A 20,990-nucleotide genomic window follows, 5' to 3' on the forward strand; every position below is an offset into this window, starting at 1 on the left:
TCTAATTTCTCTCATTGTCAAGGCATGAACACTTCCAATACTTCTATACTTTCTATCAGTCTTTTTTTGGACCAAAATTGCTTATACAATTTAGTCTCTTACAGGTGGCAGGGCAGCTTATTTGAAAGGTCCAAAGCAAAGGTTTGGTGCTTGCACCATTAAAACCCAAGGTGCACCTACAGTTAATGTGGTAACCACAGAATCCTGGAATGGTAGGGGTTGAGATGGACCTTTAAAGTCATCTGGATCATTTCAACCCTCATTTCCTGGGCAAGGACACCTCCTTCTAGACCAGGTTGCTCATTCAAGCCTGGCCTTGAACACTCCCGGGGCTGGGGTACCCACTTCTCCAGGCGACGTGTTCCAGTGCCTCACCACACTGACCTTAAAGGATTTCTTCCTAATATCCAACCTAAACCTGCCCTCTTTCAGTTTGGAGACACATCCTCTTGTCCTAAAAATGCGGCCCAGAACTACCAGCCCACCACTGAAGCCACTTAAATATATGTTGAATCTCAGACTAATAGGGCGGAATGAGGAGTGGGAATGACAAGTTGGTCCCATTTCCCTCCAGGGATTTGCCAGGAAACCCTGACTGACAGGCAGTAACATCATTATCAGGTTGGAAAACACCCCTGGCGAACATCTATCCCATCGCTCTCGCTTTCCCCAAAGGCCTCTAGGAGACCTTGTCCTCCCTCGGCGCCGGGCCCGCCCCAACAGCGGCTCCGTGAGGGGCCTGCGGACGGACAGATGGACGGATGGACGGGACGGAGGGAAAGAAGGCGAGCAGGACACGAAGGAAAGGAGCGGCGCTGCTCTGCTGCCCTCTGCTGCGGGGCCCTGCGCTCCGCCGAGCTCCCGGGAGAGCCGCCGGGCCTGGACAGCTCCTGCAGGGAGAGAACGGGAAAGGGATAGGAACTCCCGGGGCGAGGCGATGCCCACCCCGCCCCTGACGGCTGGAGCGGCTGCAGACGGGTTCCTGTAGGGACAAAGGCCGGCCCAGGAGGTGGAAACACATTACTGACATATTTGAGGGCTCAAACGTGGCCCCCGCGCTCCCACAGCAAACTTAAATTTAGCCGCGTTGTCCATATTGTGACTAAAGATGTTTAGCGTAGAGAAACTATGTATTTAACAAGTGTTCTGATGTTATTGAAATGATATTGATGGAAACTCAAGCTGCAGGCAGGAATGCCGCGTCATCCCGGGGCTGGAGGGGCACAGCAGAGCCGGGATGCTCCCGGCGCTCCGGCACGGCCTTGCTGCACCCTGAGGGCGCCGGGACAAGGCGGCATGCGGGGTACCAGCGCTCGGGGCAGTTTTTATTTCTCTCCAGTTCCGATGGGCCGAGTGCGATTTGAGGACTTTCACTCCGAGGGAAGTGCTCGGTACAGTGCCTTCCCGGTCCCCCGAGCGTTGCTGTACCGAGGCGAACACTTCTCAGGTGCCCAGAGGGGCCGGGTCCGCCTCGGCTAGCTCCCTGTCCCCTCCCCTGCGCTCCTGCCCGCTCCTGTCCCTGTCCCCGTCCCTTTCCCGGGCTCTCTCCCGGCACAGCCGCTGCCGGGGCAATGCTTGAACCCCGCCCCCAAGCCAGGCTCCCATAGGCCGCCGCCGCTGCCAATCAACATGCCCCGCCTTCCCCCTCCGCTGCTGAATCCATCGCCGAGCAACGGATTGCGGCGGTCATCGATTCTCTCGGCTTGCCCCGCCGCCCCCGTCCCACGCACATCCCGGTGCCGCTCCCGGTGCCGGTCCCGGCCAGGGGATGTAGGAGGACGCGCGGCCGGAGGTACCCGGGCAAGCGCCGCCACATCTCCCGGCGTGGCCGTCTATCGCCTGCAAGGGCGTGTGCAGCCCTGCGCGGCCGTGTGGCTGCAGCCGTTCCTCGGCGAGAGCGGGAAGGGGCACGGCTGCTCCCCGCCTGCCCCCCCCCCTCCACCGCCGGTCCCGCCCAGCTCTCCGTGCCTTTGGCGTGTGCCTGCCCGTCCCGCGGGGCCATGGAGCGCGCGTTCACGCCGCTGGAATGCCTCCTGCCCGCCGGTACGGTACCGCCCGGCCCCCCGTGCTGGCCCCGCCGAGCCCAGCGCGGAAACACCGCTCAGGCTCTATGTCTGCCCCGCTCGGGCTCTCTGTCCGCCCCGCTTGGGCTGTGTCTGCCTTGCTTAGGCTCTGTGTGTGCCCCGCTCGGGCTGAATTTGGGCTCAATGCAGCGCTATGGTGCCGTGTTAACTCCCTCCGGAGTTCCGAATTGGCGTTTAAACCCCGACCCCTTCAGGTTCAGTCGGTACTTCCCGTTCGCTTCCACCGCTTTCTCGGCTTGACCGGCGCCTGTCGGTCCCCTGTTCCCTGGCTGCTCCCTGGGGCGAGGGGGTCCCCGGCTTGGCATCCATCCCCCGTGTGCCTTTGGCTCCCCGCCTCCTGCCCCTGTGCTTTGCCGTAGAGCCACCCTGCCGTGCCCTTCAGTTCTGCACAGCAAAGCTTTGAGGTTTGTATTCAGGGTTTTCTTTGGTTTTCCCAAGGTACCCAACCGTATTGTGGTTTTGGTGTTATTTTTGAGAGGTGAGCTTTATTGATATACATCATTAACCGTATTATGTGTGTAAAGGATGGAGCACCTGTGATAAGCACAGACTCATCCAAGTGGCTTGTTCACAGTTTGGAATAGGCATCTCTTCTTCACTCTGTGTTTACAGTCTCTAATTCAGTAGGGTCCAATTTGTTGTTCAATGATACCATTATAAACAGTAAATATTTTTATCTTTCTGTAACGTGGCTTTAAAGCTGCATAAAAGTCATTTTGGCATAGCAGCTGAATTCTAACTGACACTACTCTTTTCTGCTCTGTTCTGGCACATCCACCAGCTGCTGCATTGAGGTAAATGTTATTTATTTACTAGTAAGGTCTGTAGTTAGGCCAGAGTTTAACAGAATGCACACTTTTAACAATTCAGTACTTCTTTACAGTAGCAGTTTAGGAGCATGTTTAAATTCATTCCACAATGATACATTTTTTAAGTCATGCTTTGCTCTGATTCTTAAATACTTCTTCAGGATAGCATCAAAATTATTAACAGATAAAGCTGCACTCAACGTATTCCTGCCAGAAATGTGTATTTGACACTGTGTATGTGGACTTTGAGACACACTCTTGTTTCGGGTGGAAAGAGGGAATGAGCATGTAGGTGAGATTTCAATGGGTGCCCTTTGATGGGATGTCCTCTTGTATATAATAAGTGATTACTGAGTATGTAATAAGGCCAAACAAAAAGCTGCCTTAAGAAGTTGATAAGAGGACTGCAGCACCTGCCCTGGGGGGACAGGCTGAGAAAACTGGGCTGTTCAGGCTGGAGAAGAGGTTGCTGTGATGTTGTGTGGAGACCTCATAGCAAGTGCCCAGTATCTGAAGGAGGCCTACAGGAAAGCCAGAGAGGGATTCTCCATCTGGAGCTATAGTGATAGGACAAGGAGTAATGCACTCAAGTTCAAAGAGGGACAGTTTAGGTTATAGCTATTGGGAAGAAATTCTTACCTGTAAGGGTGGTAAGACACTGGAATAGGTTGCCCAGAGAGGCTGTGGATGCCCCATCCCTGACACTGCTCAAGGCCAGGTTGGATAAGGCCTTGAGCATGCTTAGTGGGTGGTATCCCTATCCATGGCAGGGAAGATTGGAACTAGATAGTCTTTAAAGTCCATTCCAACCCCTTAACTTTTTATTATTCTATGAATTTATCCCTGTGGAAGTACCAGCATTACTGCTTGTATTATAAGATACACATTGCCTTTGTTAGACATTGTATGATGATGCTAGAGCTACCAAATGTGTTCAGTTTCCAGGAGTTGCCTGTCTTTTTCTTTGTTTGTCTGGTTGGATTCGAAGATTGAAGATACTTGTTCAGTTTTCTTGTGACCCACAGCCATCTCATACCGAAGGCTCCAGCTGGATGTAAAGAAGCCTGATTCTCTGAAGGGAAAGTCTGCTACTTGCCTACAAATTAGTTGGTTATACAGGCTGTGCCTATAAAATGCACAGTGGTACTTCATCAGGATCCCTGTCATCATTACAGACATTCATTACCAGCATTACCAACTGAATTAGCCTGCTCAAAGTATTCAAGGCTGAGCAGATTTATTTGGCAATTCCACTGTTCAAGCTCTGGTATCCCGCTTGGGGAACTCAGAAATAAGGTTTTCAGAATTGGATAGGTGAAATGAACCCGCCAATTTCTTCTGGAGAAAGTACCTACCAGTAGTTCCTCCATCTGTTTGCTTTGTTGAGATAGGTATTTAAGTGTCTGAATACTATAAAACTAATCAATGAAGAGCATGGCACTTCTAAGAAGCTAAACATGAGCTTACAAAATAAACCCTTTTGAGGCCATTGAAGCACTATGAACATTGTCCCCTTCCTTCAATCCTAGAAATAATATGATGTATAGCAGTGTGACTGTGCTTATGGTGGGGACACTGTGAAAGATTCATCAGCTATGTCTGAAAATTATTAATCACTTTGTTTCTCTTTTTGGAGTTGTTCAGAAATTACACTTTTATTGATACAGGATAGAGTAAAAGGCTCCCAGGTTTTAGAACATTATAATATTAGATACCTGAATTGGAATTTCAGGGCCATGTAAGCCTTGGTAATTTTAGTTAGTGTAGTTAGAGTGAGTTCTTAGATTGTACATCTCTTTCTGTCTCACCTGATTGATGTTCAAGTACTAGATATTTGAGAACTGCTGTGCTAACTAGTATGCTCAAGGACTTTGAACATTATTGAGTCAAACAGCTGGAGCACAGTTGAAAATCACCAGGCTACAGTCAGAGCACCATGCTGTGAACTTTGGAACTAGGTTGATTTGCTTAATATAGTTCAGAATAGGTAACAAGATAGAATTTAAAGTGGGATTGAGTCTAAATTTATGTTTTGCACACTGAAACAAATACATTTTCATTTCCTCATGGAATGAAACCTTTAAAAAGGCTCGCAGAAGGCTCCACCATGGAGTCCTGTACACTGTGTGAAAGGGTCAGGCAGAAGCTTCACAGGCAAGGCTCTTGTAGAAAGCTCATAATGATGTCACACTGCAGCCTGTGAATTCGTGACAAGAGTAGCTTTGTTTATTCTGGAACATCCTTTGATACACTCGACATTTCCCTCCTGCTGTTTATACCCTTTTCTTGCACTGTCATTGCCTCCTGCTGCTTGTCCCAGACTGTGCTGCAGGCACTTCTGCAGAGAGACAAGTGTTTCTAATTTATTATTTTAATACCATGAACTTTGGGAGCTGAGTGTGCTGTGCTTATGACTGCTTAAGAGTGGAAGTACTGTAGCATCCTCTAATAAGGTTGCCCCTGAATACCACTTGAGATTTTGAGTAGGGCAGAGTGCCAGTTTGCTAGGCTGTGTTTTCTCCCAGGGAACGTTTTACATTGCCTGCTGTAGCATGGCCTGGATTCTCCCTCATCTCCAGATGTGATTAAAGGTTCCTTGCCTTGCACAGTTCCTTAAGTGCAGCTCAGTATTGGTTATATCAAGTGGAGTGATGCAGAAGGAGGATATCCTCCTTAGTTTATTATCTAGCAGCTCCCAATATGAGTGTCTTGCCTTACAGAGGTGGAAGGGCTGCAAAGAAGCAGCAGATCTTATTTATCCCTCTGTTCTCTGCCTTGCTGAGGGTATGTTGGAGCTGAGCTTGCTCTGAGTGACAGGGAGCCTGTGCTGCTGGGGAGAGTTGGTTTCCCTGTCCCCACTTCTCCATGCCCCAAGTCAAATGCACTTCTGAACTATGCTGTGTTCAAAACTGGTGTTTAAGATTTGCTTTGCTCAGAAGTAGGTGTGCTGTCTTTATCTCACTGAAGCAAGGTCATCTATATGCCATGAGAGACAGATCCACAACACACAGGACAAAGACTGCTTCAGAATTATGGAGAAAATATATAGTTATCGCTTTGTGCAAAGGGACAATAAAATTCTGCATTGAATTTAGAGCAAAGAGAACAAGAGGAAGGAACAATATGCTCTGAATGCTCTTCCATCATTCTGCAAGCTTGATTGTCTGTTGCCTTACTCTGTCTTCTCCTGGAAATGTTACTGGCTGTGAATGAGTTGTCTCTGAAAGGATTTTATCACCATATTCCTTTTAAATGCCTGAGGCTTGAACTTCTTCCTTAATGTTCCCTTTTATCTGACGCTAAAGATTCAAAGGTATTTTGTGGAACAGTGACATGTTTGCCATTCAGCGAATGACCTCCGGCCTGGTACACGTGCCAATGACTGTTTAAATGTCCCTTTACTAGAGCTCTGCATGGTATCTGTGATGCATCATCTTGTGATCTAATTCACAAAACTCTGTGATAGAAGCACAGACAGTCGTGGAGTTAGAAAGTCAACCTGATTGGTCTCTTAGTTCCTGAGTATTAAAGGTGTATGGAAAAGGTGTGGAGTCCTAAACTATTGGATAGCTCTGCAATTTTGCAGGATTTGTGCCACAGCTGCTGGGTCAGACTACTGAAATTTTCAAGTGAATTAGGTCATTCAAAAGCTGTTACTGAATTCACCTAAACTGAAAAAGTGTTAGCAGGGTGTCAGTTCTTTTAAGACTACTACTGGCATTCTTTAATAAAATTAGGAAACACTTCCATATGGCTATTACATTTTTCTGTCTTTTTAACTGAAATACTTTCAAAATGCTTTTTTTTTTTTTTTTTTTTTTTTTTGTGAATGTTGCTGACCTGCTTGTATTCTGTCTTTTAGATCTGTGCTTTCACTCATGGAAAGCTTTTGGAGTTCTTTATATATATATATATGTATATATATATATATATATGTATTTCATCCTTTCTATGCAGGTGTGTTTTAATGCTGTCTATGCAGGAATGGGCTAACTAGGCAGCTTTAACAAGGCACTTTTAACTATTGGAGCTAAGAGGAAAATGAATTGACATTTACTTATTTTACTTGGTTTTGTGCACAAACACACAGGGCCACCTTTTGAAAGGTGTTGATTTCAGTTGCTGTGGATGTTGGATATCATGTTGTGCTGTGTCAGTGCACTGGTAGTTTCATTCCTTGCAGTCACAGACAGGGCATAGCTCTCTTCTGAGTGGGAATATGATGGCAAAGGGATCTGAGGTCATCTCAAAAAACACGAAAAAAAAACCAACAACACCAAAAAACCACAAAAAAACCCAAACAAACAAACAAAAAACCAAAACAAACAAACAAACAAACAAAAAAAACCCCAAAAGAACAAACCAAAAACTAAAACAAAATCCACCTCAAAAAAACCCCACAAATAAGCAGCCTAACAAAAAGAACCCCAAACTAACAAAAAAAAAAATCTTTTAAGACCCATCAAGTATAAGAGCAGTAATGATGTTACTGGAATTTCTGAGACAAATATTCACATTCATTACTGCTTGCCCAGATAATAAAGCACCTGGATAAATTAAATTCCTTTTGGAAGGTCTTTCCATCAGCTGAGGCTTAAAGCTAGAAAATACACTAGCTGATCTCCTGTAGTCTTTTTTTTTTTTTTTTTTCTTTTTTTCTCCTGTGATTAAAGGAGATAAGGAGGTGGGAAATACACTTGTTTCAGTCATCAAATGTTCACGTTGCTTGTATCCAATTAAACGTGTGCCAGACTACTGAAAACCATTTTAACTTGTTAGGGCTTAAAGAGCAAAATATTAATCTTAAGAAGCTACAGGAGGTCAAGGAGAGTAGTGGACTTTAAACTTTTGTTTCTCCTCTGTTGTATTCACTTGCATGTCTCTGATCTGCCCTTAAAACACTATAGCAGTTTCACAGCACCTTTAGCATTATGCTCTATCTCAAATCTGTGTGTATACATTAAAAGCTAAGTTTTGCTTTCTGGAAGTGGAAAACAGAAGACACTTTGTTTTTAGTTTTTGGGGGGGTTTTTTATTCCTGTTTAAAAAGCTCATCTAAGTCTGATTTATGAAGAAATTAAATATGAAGCATAGAAATGAAGTACTTTATTTACACAGAAGAGAACATAACACAGGTAGATTTCAGATTTTTCAAGATCCAAAATAACAAATCCCAGGCATTCTTGTGGATTTGCTTTAGGTTTGGATATCCTGAGATATTAATCAAAGCTTAATCTCTGTAGAAAATAGCAGCATCAAGAGTGAAACCTAAAATGAATGTCTTAAAAAAATCAAACTAAAAAATCCCCAAGTGAAGAAGTCACCTGAAAACAAGTTAGAGGGTTAGCAGCTGCCTTTCACTAGTCAGTTCTCATCAGCTTTCACTTCTAATGAGTTTTAGGTTTGGATGTAAGCTCAGGGGTAGGGGTTAGAACCTTTAAGAACCATACTGTTAACTTTGTCCAGGAAAATTAGTTAGAAATGCACCGGGTTTTGGTGGTTTTGTTGTTGTTGTTTTTTTTTTTTTCCTGTGTGACATAAAAATAACCATGCCAGTCTCAAAGTACCGTTGTTGAAAAATGTGGATAAAAGGAGGGGAGAGGCTTCTCTCCCTCTGCCCTCCAATAAAACAAAAGATAAATGCCAGATTATCAAATAAACCAACAAACTGCAGAACCAACCCACAAACAAATAGAAATCCCAGCAACTCAGTAGTAGATCTTATCCAGTATGAAATGTAGTAAATCAACAGGAGAGAACTCAGATGTATACAACTGCTTTTTGGTACAGTGTAGAACATTTCCTATCTCTGATTTCTGCACAGAGAGGGGGATTTGCAATGTGTCCAGCAAGGTTAATTAATCTGATCTATAGCCAAATAATTTCAAGATGGAAAAAAACTGACTATCAGTTGTCCCTTTGACCAGAGTATAGCTGAAATATAACCAGTTCTTCAGATTTTTGCCTTACATTTTTCTGTAAAATATAGCTGTGGTGAATTAGACATGAGTTTATGGAAACAAGTTCTCCGTTCCATTCAGCTCTGACCTTAAACATGAGGAATATGATTAACAGTGTTTGTGTAGTACTGCCTTTGCAAAATTAAAAAGAGAATTGAGAATTTAAAGTTTTACAGGAATGTTCTGTTAGTTAAATTCTACATAGAGAGCACACTTAGTAGCTTTTGGATTGTTTTAAATTAAATCTATTGCTGTATATCCAATAGCAGTTGAAGCTGCTGGAAGGCTTTTCCTGTAATTTCCTAGCTTTGAATTTTATTTTGAATGGCAGTTGAATTTTCACAGTGGTGATGCTGATTCTTATGTTGATGGATTGTCTGCCAGACTTCCTCTGTGGCAGGACAGAAACTGGAGGGATGCATGTGTTTATCAGGCCACTTGGAATAAATAGGAAGCTGACCAGTGACTTCAGCAGGAGCAGAACCTGTACCCTCAAAACTTATCTATTTATTCTCTACTTGTGACTGGTGGGGTGGGTTCTGTTTGTTTTATTTCTTGTTTTCTCTTACTGTAGCTCTTTTTTCTGGTCTATCCTTTACCCTGAATTATCTGGTCAACACTTACACTGGACAACATAGCAATAAGTGAGTAGTTAAGAAGTTATTTATATGTACAGTTTTTTGGCCAAAATGTTCAGTGTCTTTGGTGGTAAAAATTGTCTATGTGTCTGACAGAAGGAGGTTGGCTGTACTGCAGAAGGAAAATATGTTGATGTTACAAAGCACTGGGGACTAGACTAGAAAAGCTTTGACTTCAATGACAGTGTCAGTAAGGGTGTCTGTGGACTTTCTTGGTGCAGACACAGCAAAGTGTGTCAGGAAAGACATTCTTTCTTCTTTTTCTTTTTCCTCTTTTTTCCCCACAGACACAATTCACAGTTATGCATTCTGTATAAGGATAAATGAAAGAAGAGAACTCAGTCACCAGTACGGGTTGGGAACTGACCTACTGGAGAGCAGCTTTGCTGAGAAGGACCTGGGAGTCTTGGTGACTGACAGGTTGACCATGAGCCAGCAGTGCCCTTGTGTCCAGGAAAGCCAATGATATTGTGGGGTGCATAGGAAGGATATGCCCAGCACGTCAAGGGAGCTGATCCTGTCCCTGTACTCAGCCCCAGTGATGCCACATCTGGAGTGCTATGTCCTGTTCTGGGATCCACAGTACAGGAAAAACATGGAACTGCTTGTCCAGTGAAAGATGATCAGGGGTCTGGAATGTTTCTTAGGAGGAGAGACTGTGAGAGCTGGGCCTGTTTCAGTTGGAGAAGAAACTAAGAGGGGATCTTATTAATGCATATAAATATCTCAAAGGCAAGTGCCAGGAGAATGAGGCCAGACTCTTTTCAGTGGCCCTCAGCTACAGAACGAGGAGCAATGGCCATAAACTAAAGCACAAATAGTATCAGCTCAACATAAGAAATAACTTCTTTACTTTGAGGGTGGCAGAAAACTGGAACAGGCTGCCCAAAGAGGTTATGGAGTCTCCCCTCTGGAGGCATTCAAAATACACCTGGATGACTTCCTGTGTAATCTGCGCTAGGTGACCTTCCCTTGGCAAGAGGGTTGGCCTAAATTATCTCCAGAGATCCATTCCAGCCTTAACAATTCTGTGATTCAGCTTTTGTCACAGAAGGGCACTGGTATGTGAATGAAATCCTTGTGTGAGATTTATTTACTTTTATACTTACAGCTAATTTAAGTGTGGCAAGAGAAGCACTGACCCTTAGAGCAGGGCTAAGGCTAAAGGTCTAGTTTTTCAGGATGAGTTAAAAGGCTCTTGGTGTGAAACTACACCTGGGCAGTTGTTCAGTGGATGATGTCACTTAAATCACAAGTCATTCAAAGCATTCGTGGGATTGACATGTGTCAATAGCATAATGCTCCATTTTGAGACTTTGCACTCTTGATGAGAGTTATGTATGGGAAAATCCTGGAGGCTGAAGTGAGGTTTATACCAGGGAGTTTAACCTGTGTATCAGTAATGCTTATAAGGCATCAAGATCTCTGTCTGCTTTAAGTGTAACCGACAGCCTCTAATGCAGATACTTTGAGTCAGGCAACACTTTCATTTCTGGGAATTAGTGTTCTGTAAGCTGTAGAGGGTAAAGCACAGCCTTGTGAGTATAGCCTGCATCCTCATATAGAGCCGTTTCCTTGTTCAGTTTACAGATATGTTTAATAAGCATCTAAGCAGTGTTTTGCCATACTGAGAATTCAAAAGACAAAACATTTTAAAGGGCATCTTGAGAGTCAAGCAGCTAAATATCTGCTGCTTCGACACTTGGACTGCTGGAAGAAGTGGTGCAGTGTCTTAGCTGCTGCAGATGCAACAAAAATAGCTCATGGGCAATGTGTGATCATCTAATTTCATAATTAGTCAACGTGGGCACGATGGAGGTGATTAAGCTCCGATAGGGAAGTGTTTGTCTCCATATTGCCATTTCCTGCTACAAACAGAAAATTAGCTTTTCAAATTTCCTAAAGAGCTTGATTTCTGCTTAAAAAAAAAAAAACACAGAAAGAAAGAAGAAGAGGGGACAATACTGAGGAAAGTTTTAAAGTTAATGTTTGGCGCTCTGGACTTTGCTCAGCAGTGTTCTTGAAAGGTACGGCCACAAGACTTTGCCTCAAACTGACCTAATGACTCTACTGTCATGAGACCCCTCTTGAGTACAATGTCCAGCTCTGGTGACCCCAGACTAAGGACATGGATCTGCTGGAGGGCTGCAAAGATGATCAAGGGGCTGGAACACCTCTCCTATGGAAACAGGCTGAGAGAGATGGGGTTGTTCAGCCTGGAGCAGAGAAGGATCTCAGAGAAACCTCTAAGCCTTCCAGTACTTCAGGGGGGCCCTACAAGAGAGCTGGTGAGGGACTTTTTCGAAGGACGTGTAATAGGACAAGGGAGAATGAGTTTAAAGTGAAATAGGGTGAGTTTAGATGCGGCTTGAGGAGGAAACTCTTGACTGTGACAGTGGTGAGGCGCTGGAATAAGATGCCCAGAGAAGTTGTGGATTTCCCAGCCCTGGAAGTGTTCATGGCTAGGTTGGATGAGGCTCTGAGTAACCTGGTCTATGGAATCTGTCCCTGCCCATTTCAGGGGGCTTGGAGCTAGGTGATCTTTGAAGTCCTTCCATCCTCAACCCTTCTATTGATTCTGTGAAATAACTTCCACTGTAGATTGGTGTTATCTTCAGTTCTGTCTTCCTGAGGTGCTGACGTGTTCCTGCTGTTATCAAGAGTGCTTTCATATTAGCTTTGCTTTCTTTGCACAGAATCCACTGTGGGAGTGACATTTCGTACTGTATGCATGGGCTTTGAGCCTTTCTAATGACTTTGGTAACTATGAACAGAGGATTTAAATGGTCATTTTGTAGCTGTGGGAAATAAAATCACTGCTACCAGATGTTCTTCCTTGAACTGGTGTGTTGGTAGGATTTTTCCTTGGAAACTCAATCTTTTGGTTCCTTGTGCCTCTGTTTACACTACTGTTCTTATGTACTGGTCAGTAGAAATGCTGCTGCTTATTTATCTGATCCATAGTTTTTGTCACTTGACCCTGTGGAAGAATTTCTTACTTTCTCTTGGTCTGCTATCCTGTCATAAAATAAGTAAAATTTTTGTGCCAACAAAGCTCTTTAAGTCAGTAGGAAGTTTGATTTGCTGTGTAATGCTTTTGCTATGTTTCTGTGACCATGTTTGTCTTTTATTTGTTCTCCTCGCACCCACAGCTGCCATACTTGTGTTGACAAAGCTGCAAGTGATAAAAACAGGGCAGGAGATTTTCCTCCTTTTTAAGCCTTTATTAAAATCAGTGTAGGGTGGGGGCCTGATGGGTTGCACGCATGCTGCCGCTGCTCCCTGAAGCGACTCGGAGGAGGAGGAGGTGTGCAACTCTTCCCGCTGGAGTGCAATGCAGGCTGATCCAAGATTTCCGTCCTCATGGGAATACCTGGAGTCACAGTTGGCTTGAAAGTCCAGGGGTGTCACTCTGGGCCAGTCTCATGCTGGTCATGGCGAGAAGGGCGAAGCTGCAGAATGATGCCCCTCTCTCATGACTGTAATACGTCCTTTCTGGTTCTTAATTTCAAGCTTCGGCTCGTCGCGTGTCGGCGTTTTTCTGTCAGGATGGTGTTCTGTCGGCGGCTGATTTGCGTATACCTGCAGTCCCCATTTTGGGGAGCAGCAGGGCTCGACCGTGACCTGACAGAAATGGAATTAGAACAGGGGGATACAGGGAACACTTAACTGTTAACATGGAACACTGGGCTGACAACTTGGAACACAACAACATAGAATACTGAACAGCATGAAACATCAGACAACCACAATTTCTTTGGTGAGACTTATTCATCTCACCAAGTGTGTGCCCAATTACACAGAAAGCAGTTGCCACTTGGGAGGAACAACTGCAGGGCTAGACAAAAAAAAAATCCCTTCCTTTAACGTGTACTCCATGAGAAGAGTTTTCTGACAGCAACATGGACAGTGTGTGTTGCAACATGGATGTGCTCGACGTGTCTCCTTTCACTGCAGCGGGCTGTCTTCCGTGCTGATGAAGTGTGAAGAGTGTGTGAAATTATCCAGCAGTGTCTGGAGTCCCCAGAGAGGACAGGCAGTGATGAGAGCTGGGTTGTGGCCTTGTGGTGCCGCTTGGTGGCGATGGCCATATGGTGTGGGAGAGGGATGCTTCCAAGGGGGTCGCAACAGATGTTGGATAGCAGACTTGTTGCCAAAAGCTTTGTGTCAGCCAGCTCCAGTGAGGTGGTGTTAGAGCTGTTCCAGGGGTGCATTTAAGGAGGAATGCTCTTTAGGTAACACACAGTGTAATCTGTTATCTGCAGGGGTATTGCAGTAGCTGTATTTTGTCAGGCAGACAAAGGTATTTATAAGAGGCAGAGGTTGGATGTATGAGCCGAACAAATTCCTACCTGAATCAGATCCTACTGATCTTTAACAAGGGAATAAATAACCAACCATTTGAATACTCTACCTAGAGAAACACTGATGTAGAATCTGCCTAAGTCAGTTGCAGCTCGAAACAAGGATGAGTTTCATGCGATCCTTTATACAAAAGGCTAAACTAGATTGTCACACTGATCCTTTCTGGCCTCTTAGTCTATAAATTTGAAACACTTGGCCTGCCCAAGGAGAGACTTCTTTTCCTTTCTCTTTAAGCAGAATGGACAGACTTGTGAGGAAAGAAAGGAATGGGTATATCTGGGGATGGGTGTATCCTTCAGCATGGAGTATTAAGTGGCTAGTCATGTGAAACAAAGGAGGTGTTGGGAAAAGGAGCAGATTTCAGAGCTCTTGCGATGTGATTCAGGAATTTAGAGGGTGGTATGTCTTCCTTATGTCTTGAGTAAGATGTGTTCTTAAAATTGAAAAAAACCAAACCAAAACAAAAACTCTATAGTATTTTGTTATTGTGCCTAGGTAGCAAAAAGAAGTTACTGCAGTAAGATTTTACTACACACTGTGCTGAATTTACTGTTGGTTACTGTGAGCTATCAAAAGCTTTGAAATTATTTCCATAGAATCTATTCTTATTTATCTATAAGTATTATAACTGTGAATCCCACAAGGAGGGAAAAAAAAAAAAGCTTGTATTTAGACAATGAAATGAATAGTTATGCTAAACTTATATAACGTTATGCACAACTATTCTGTTTCTTGTCCAGATTTACATTTCTTGAATACATTTGCTGAAATAAATAGCCAGTTTCCTTTGAGAGCGGAGTTGGAACTGAATAAATGTAAGGCCTCAGAATATTAACAAAGGGGCTGAACTCTAAACCAGTGTAGTTATACAGCACATATAATGTAAATTAGAACAGTAAAGAGGAAATCTAAAGTTAATACACAGGAAGAGAGAGTAATATTTTGTGAGAGTTTATAAACTTCTAGTTTTGTAATCTGTTTAGTCTTTGCTTTTCTTCTTTTCCCCAAGGAGCATATACATATGGAAGATGCACATCTTATGATACAGATACTAGGTAGAAGAAATTTTGTTACTTTTCTTGAGAGAAGGAGCCATGAAAAGGGGAGAATTTAGGAAAGAGATCCTGCTGTTCTATTCAGTGCAAGAACCTTTACAGCTCAGAGTGTATCTGTACAGAATTGTCCTATTCATAGTCTCCCCAAGAGCATATATAACAGACGGGTGAAATATGCACCAATTATGTTGCAGTTGGGTAAGAAATGAATTTCAACTATAGCTTGAGTTACATATTTGGGGAAAAACATGTAAGTAGCCGGAGGAAGCACCAGAATACATTATTTGAGAAGATGTACTCCCTGTTGCTAGGAGCCTTTTCTTTTTCAGGGGTACATGAAGAAGAATGAAGTGGAATCGGATCAGAGAATTGATTCTACATAGGGGCAGAAGAATAGACCAAATGTACAAAACTTCAATGTTCAGAGCTGTAGAAGATTGAGATGGGAATTTAAGAATCATATCTGTAGAGGCAGAAGTAGTTTCCTGTGTGCATATTGGTCTCTGGAGGGAGGACAGGCCATTTCTGCACACATTCTCACTCAGGTAATCAGACTGGCTTCATCTGGGCTATTCAGACCACTAGGATTTGTTCTTGTGGTCTGTAGTTTTCATACTGTAAATTAATGATGCTTTCTTCTGCAGTACAGTAACAATATTTTTTTTTAGCTAAATCACAGCTGATGTCAAAAGTTCACAAATATGTGAAAAGAGGTATGAGGAGTGAAGCTCCGTAAGTTCTGAAATAAGGAGTGAAAACTGTGTGTAGCAATTGCTGTGAGTTTTCCAGATGGTGAGATCTGCCTCTCTGATTTCATTTATCTGTTTCCATACTGCTGATAATTGGCACTTGAATTTGTAGAGGTTTCAGAGAGATTTACCTTGAAAAAAACACAGAACATTTACAAATTCTTGTATTCTCATATTTACAGATGGGCTTTCATATTGATGAGAAACACAAGTGTCTTCTATGACTGTGATGTTATTTTCTAGGAATATGCTTTCTCTTGATGTCCAGAAGGGACTATAAATTTTCAAAAAGAAAGCTTCTTTCAGATAATAGCTCCTAATTTTTTTTTCAAAAGCTCCAGTTATGTGTTTCTGAGGGTAAAAATCATCAAGAGACTGCATCGGCAAAGAGTTTTTCTATAGTTTAATCCCCTTTAAAGTGAAAGAGTTAATACATTTAGTTTTCATGCATATCACTCTAGAGAAAAATTCTGCTGTCACTGTAATTTCTATAGTCATTATCTCCAGTGAGAAAGTGTGTCTCAAATCACAGGATTTCTGTTGAGTTGAGGTACATCAGTTATGGAATGTCTACATCATGTTCATCTGCTGCATTGGCAGATGGCTGAGGTGAACATCTACTCTCTCTTCAGTTTTAAAAATCAGAATTGGTGGCAGCATTGTCAAAACATGTCAGCATTTGAGGGGTGGTGTGCAACAAACCACTGGCTCCACAACACATTCTTGGCACACAAACTGGGGCTTTGAAACAAGCTATATTCTTACTGTACAGCTAGGGGTTTTGGTGGAATTTTTTTTTGTTGCGATTTTTAGTTGCTAATACAGAAAGTTTGAGCTACTAACCTGCAGCAGTACTGAAATGTTTTCATTGATACTTCACATCAAGAGATGTGTGCTTTGCTCACATTGTGATTTGTGCTTAACCCTCTGTCTTTAATTTGTTTTGGTAGCCCTGGATAGGTGTGTGAAATGACAGTGCTTGGTAATTCATAACAAGTGCTTCATAGAAATTAAATGCTTAGAGATCACAAGGGGAGAGCAGGAGGTTGGGGAAGACAATTTCCTGGACTGTTGTATCCTAAGCTGCTGGATAATCTGGAGTAGCAAAAGCTATGGTTGATTTCCCTAGGGAAGGAAATAGGGGTAGTAGTAGTGCTGGTTTTTCTGCTGTGCTCTCATAGGAGGCCGTGTCGTAGATGCACAGAAGGTAATGTCATAAAACTGAGGGAAGAAATGAAGCAAGATGCAAGAATAAATACAAGTCATCTCTAATGATATGATGATTTGGATTTACTTGATAGGTGGCAAAAGCCATTCTTTTTATTAAGAAAAGACAACACTCTGCCTGACGTTTTACTCTTTAGGGGCATAAAGCTAGTTTTCCTGATTATTCCTGACATCTTGTCATTCATGCTGTGGGCTTCCTTAGATGTTAGAAGCAAATAGCCAATCTCTTGTGAGAGTGAAATGTGAATGGAATGTGTTTAAGTATTGATATGTGCTCACATTGCCTCCAAATCCTAAAATGATGATATTGGAATTCCAGAAATAGATGATGGGGAACAGTATGAGATACCTAGGGTATGTTACAGGGGCAGGCACAGTAAGCTTCTCAGAATGTAATACAGAAAAGTCTCTATCAAGAAAGCATCTATATGCACCTAATACTTCTGAAGTTTAGAAGAGAGAACTTTTAACTAGAAGGGTAAACTTTAAGTGTATTATTGCTCTATTTTTTCACACCCTCAAGTCCTCACAGGACATCTGTGGTAGAGGAGGTAGATGACAAAATGCTCTTCCTGCCTTGAACACTTTAAAGTTTCATCTTGCAGAGAGCAGCCTCCCTGTCTCTGAGCCTGGCACTTCATGGAGTCTACTCAATATGGAGGTACCCAGAGCCTGTGCAGAGGTACAGCTTATACAGCATTGACAGTCAAAAAAAAAAAAAAAAAAAAAAAAAGGCAGCTAAAATAGCATAGGTACTAAAGAGATATTTTGCAGATCATTACATGTATATAGAAATTCAAAAGATAGCTAAAACACTGTCTGTTGTTCTATAAACCTGATAATTCATTTTAGCTTTTGACATCCTAGTGCTTTACAACATTTTGTATGTGTTAGGGAGGGTTGATTCTGACACTACAGATGTTCATTTGAGTTCATTGTTTCTTAGCTATTAAGTACAAAGTTGTCACTTTTTTCTTCATAGCTGTGAAATTTATTTTTTGCCTTAAACATTAATATTGCTGGTTATTCCACTTTTATGCAATTGTCCCTGGAAAAGGCTTTTTTGTGCTGCACCAACAGTTGCTTTTTGTCATTTTTTTCATTTCCAGTTATCACGAACCTGAACGTACATAGGTTTCTTTCCAGAGTCCTATGCTGCATAATATTGGGAAAGCTTTTAACCTTGTTTTGCCTTAGTTCCTCATCAACAAATTGCAGGCAATTATACTTTCTGAAATACTAGGTTTAAAAGTTCTGAAGTTTAGCCAATAGTAAGGGCACTTTATTTTCTTTCTTTTAATGTTCATATCACTTCTGGGTTTAAAGATAATACTGTTTGCTTAGAACCTAAAGAACATTCCTTGAATCCTTGCAAAAAGGATGTCATTGCTATTTCTTAGATTATAGGCTCTGCTTCTGGCAGTTTGAATGCCATCATCAGAAACAAAGCAAATACAATTGAACAGATGTGGTGTAAAAAAATATGTAGGTCCTACCAAAAGGATTTTTTTGCTTGTTTTTCTGTGATCTATTAATCACATTGTTGATTTGACTACTGTTTTCAGTTCATGATACAGCAGATTACAAAATCTGTGATAAAATCACATGAAAAGGTATTTTTAGGAAAGATCATTCAGAATATTATGGTATTTAGGAACTAAATTAAGAATTCGGTCATTTCAGAGATAATCTGACCATTGTAGAAATGCAGCTGACTCCTCATGGGCCTCTGACATTTCATAGCAACATTTATACAAACCTAGAGCAAGCTCTGCTTTTTTAAGAAAAGCAAAGAGAAGAGATTAATTCGGTTTGGGGATTCTACCATCAGCCCATGACAAGTGCTAAATGTGATGTGTCTTTTCAAGTGACCTTTATCTTAACTTTAATATTTCATAACCTTTTAGGGGAAGCTGTTTTATCTGATTCTTTCATGTGTGAAAATTTATTTTACCATCCTTTAGCACCTTTTATGCTGTTTAAATGGATATTTATGTTACTACATTAATAATAGTGTTATGAACAGACCTGACTTTTTGGGCATTTAAAATGCTTTTACAATATTAGAACAGTACTTATACCATTTGTGTGATGAAAAATTCTGTCAATCAGAAGTAAAAATGGGATCAAAGATGCTGAGATTAGAAATCTTTTTTTGAAAGTCACGAGTTTTAAATAATGAGTACTTTTCTTATTAAGCATTCAGTTGCTGAGAGAGGATGCAGGAACAGCACCTGTAGCCTCCTTTGAAGGTTCAGATTCCCAGTCCTTTCAGAATGAGGCACTGTAGGTAGAAATAATTGGAAAATAACCTTGAAGGTTTCTCTGCCTATTTGAGTGTGAATGGATGTATGTCAGACCTAATTAGGCCTACTGAGAAAAACATAAATGTCAATCGTTTTTTACCAAATGCATCCGGCTTCTTTTGAGATTGTGAATGGGGTCCAGTGAGCATACAGCCTGCTTAATGTCACCTTTCAGTCTAACTCTGTCCCATGTGATAGATGGCATTTGATTTTTCTTGAAAACAAAGTCAAAGAACTTGAAAGTAGACATTGCCACTTCAGTGCTTGCTTAGCTGATGTGTCCACATATAACTTAACTAAAGCATTCAATGAAAATGGTCATTATTTTACCTCCCAGTGGTCCATAGGATTTAACTAAATCACAAAGCTCTGTTTCATTTGTTGGAAACTTGATAATCCCTCCACTGCCTTGTCTAACCTATTTTTTTATTCTATAGCTATGATTTTATCAAATCCTTTTAGAAGTATGAAATGTATGTCTGTTTTCAACCATGATTGTATGTAAAAGGATCTTTCCTGCTTAGATACCCTAGGGTGCACCTATTATGCACATCTGTATTCACCTTCTTGGTAAGTGAGTTACTGTGGTGTTGCCAGGTCATCGTGAAATGCGTACTGTCTTTCAAATCTTTTCTCTCTGGGTGGGTTCTTAAGAAATATTTCTAAAATTCCAGCTATGTGCTCCTGTAGTTTGCTAGAAATAAGTAAGTTTCTCTGGGGAATCCCTTAAGAGCATACTAGGAATAAAAATGGTGTTGTCTAGAAGTGGCATCACTCAGTCAGTAGAGTATCTGATTGTGCTGGCAAGGAAAGAGTGCACCTTGCTTTTAAATTTGTTTGGGGAATTTGGAGAGAAGTGTCAGTTTGATATTGTTAACATGAGAAAGTTTATTAAAAAGCATAAGACCCACTGGATAAGTAAACGTTTACAAATCCCTTTATGGACTCTATTTTGTGATGTGAAGGCAGCTTCCTCTATTCACCTTAAATATGGCCCTAAGAAAAAGAACTAAAAAAAAAGTAAAATTAGTGGGAGCAGAAACAAGAGTATCCATGCAGCTTTTTGTACAAATATAATTAAGTTGGTTGAAAATCGTACCTTCTAGATATCTATTCAGCATTTTCTTGGAGACAGTCCTTTCCTGGGACTGGAGAGATGAGAGGCAAGTCTTTAATTTTCTAATTCTAGCATTCATATAATCAAAATCAGAAGAGAAATCATAAAAGGTCTCATTTTGGCCCCTATTTGAATGATGGACAGAAATTTTGGTAAGTGTTCACATACACAGCTTGTCACTAGAAAACTTTAAGATTTGAGCAACTGACTCCCTGCTTTCTGCGTCTCACTTTCTGGAGATCAGGAGGTCCATGGAACTGAGTTCTATGCCTTGCAATTCTCAGAGTGCATGTGATTCAACAAATATGGTCAATGCTTGTAGCACCAGATGGTCTGGAGATTCCTCTGTACATTGTGCTTCTGCCACTACGGTTTAGTAGTGATTTGTATGTGATTTTATGTGATTCAGATTAGCAAGGTAACTGTCGCACTTCTGAGGGCTGAGATTAGTCTTTGCAGACGTGGTCATTGTAAATACAGAGTAAGTGTATAGCCTGGCTAGTTGGAATTAAAAATATAATTACTGGGAAGATGCTTATTCCTTTTCTCTTGAGAACGCACTGTTCAACAAGTCATTATTAAGCAATTATATTTTATAAAACATTAGGCCACACCTTGAGTGCTGTGCCCAGTTCTGGCCCCTCAGTTTAGGAAGGGCGTTGAGATGCTTGAACGTGTCC

The 20,990-nt window shown here is 42.0% G+C and overlaps 1 protein-coding gene across 4 annotated transcripts in view; it reads left to right on the forward strand.

The window, feature by feature from the left end:
• The first annotated feature begins 1,671 nt into the window (after positions 1–1,671).
• Positions 1,672–20,990, forward strand: part of TPK1 (thiamin pyrophosphokinase 1) — a 301,853-nt gene continuing 282,534 nt past the window's right edge. For 2 of the 4 annotated variants that reach the window (XM_083859785.1, XM_083859786.1), the window contains exon 1: positions 11,605–11,779. In XM_083859785.1, the coding sequence (XP_083715911.1) occupies positions 11,620–11,779 (160 nt within the window). In that variant the 5' untranslated portion in view covers positions 11,605–11,619. Of the gene's footprint in view, positions 2,044–11,604; positions 11,780–20,990 lie in introns of those variants that run through there. The other 2 variants (XM_083859788.1, XM_083859787.1) reach the window with 2 other exon arrangements.

The sequence above is a fragment of the Zosterops lateralis genome, assembly GCF_965231275.1.
Source record: "Zosterops lateralis genome assembly, chromosome: 1".
NCBI classification, from domain to species: Eukaryota; Metazoa; Chordata; class Aves; order Passeriformes; family Zosteropidae; genus Zosterops; species Zosterops lateralis.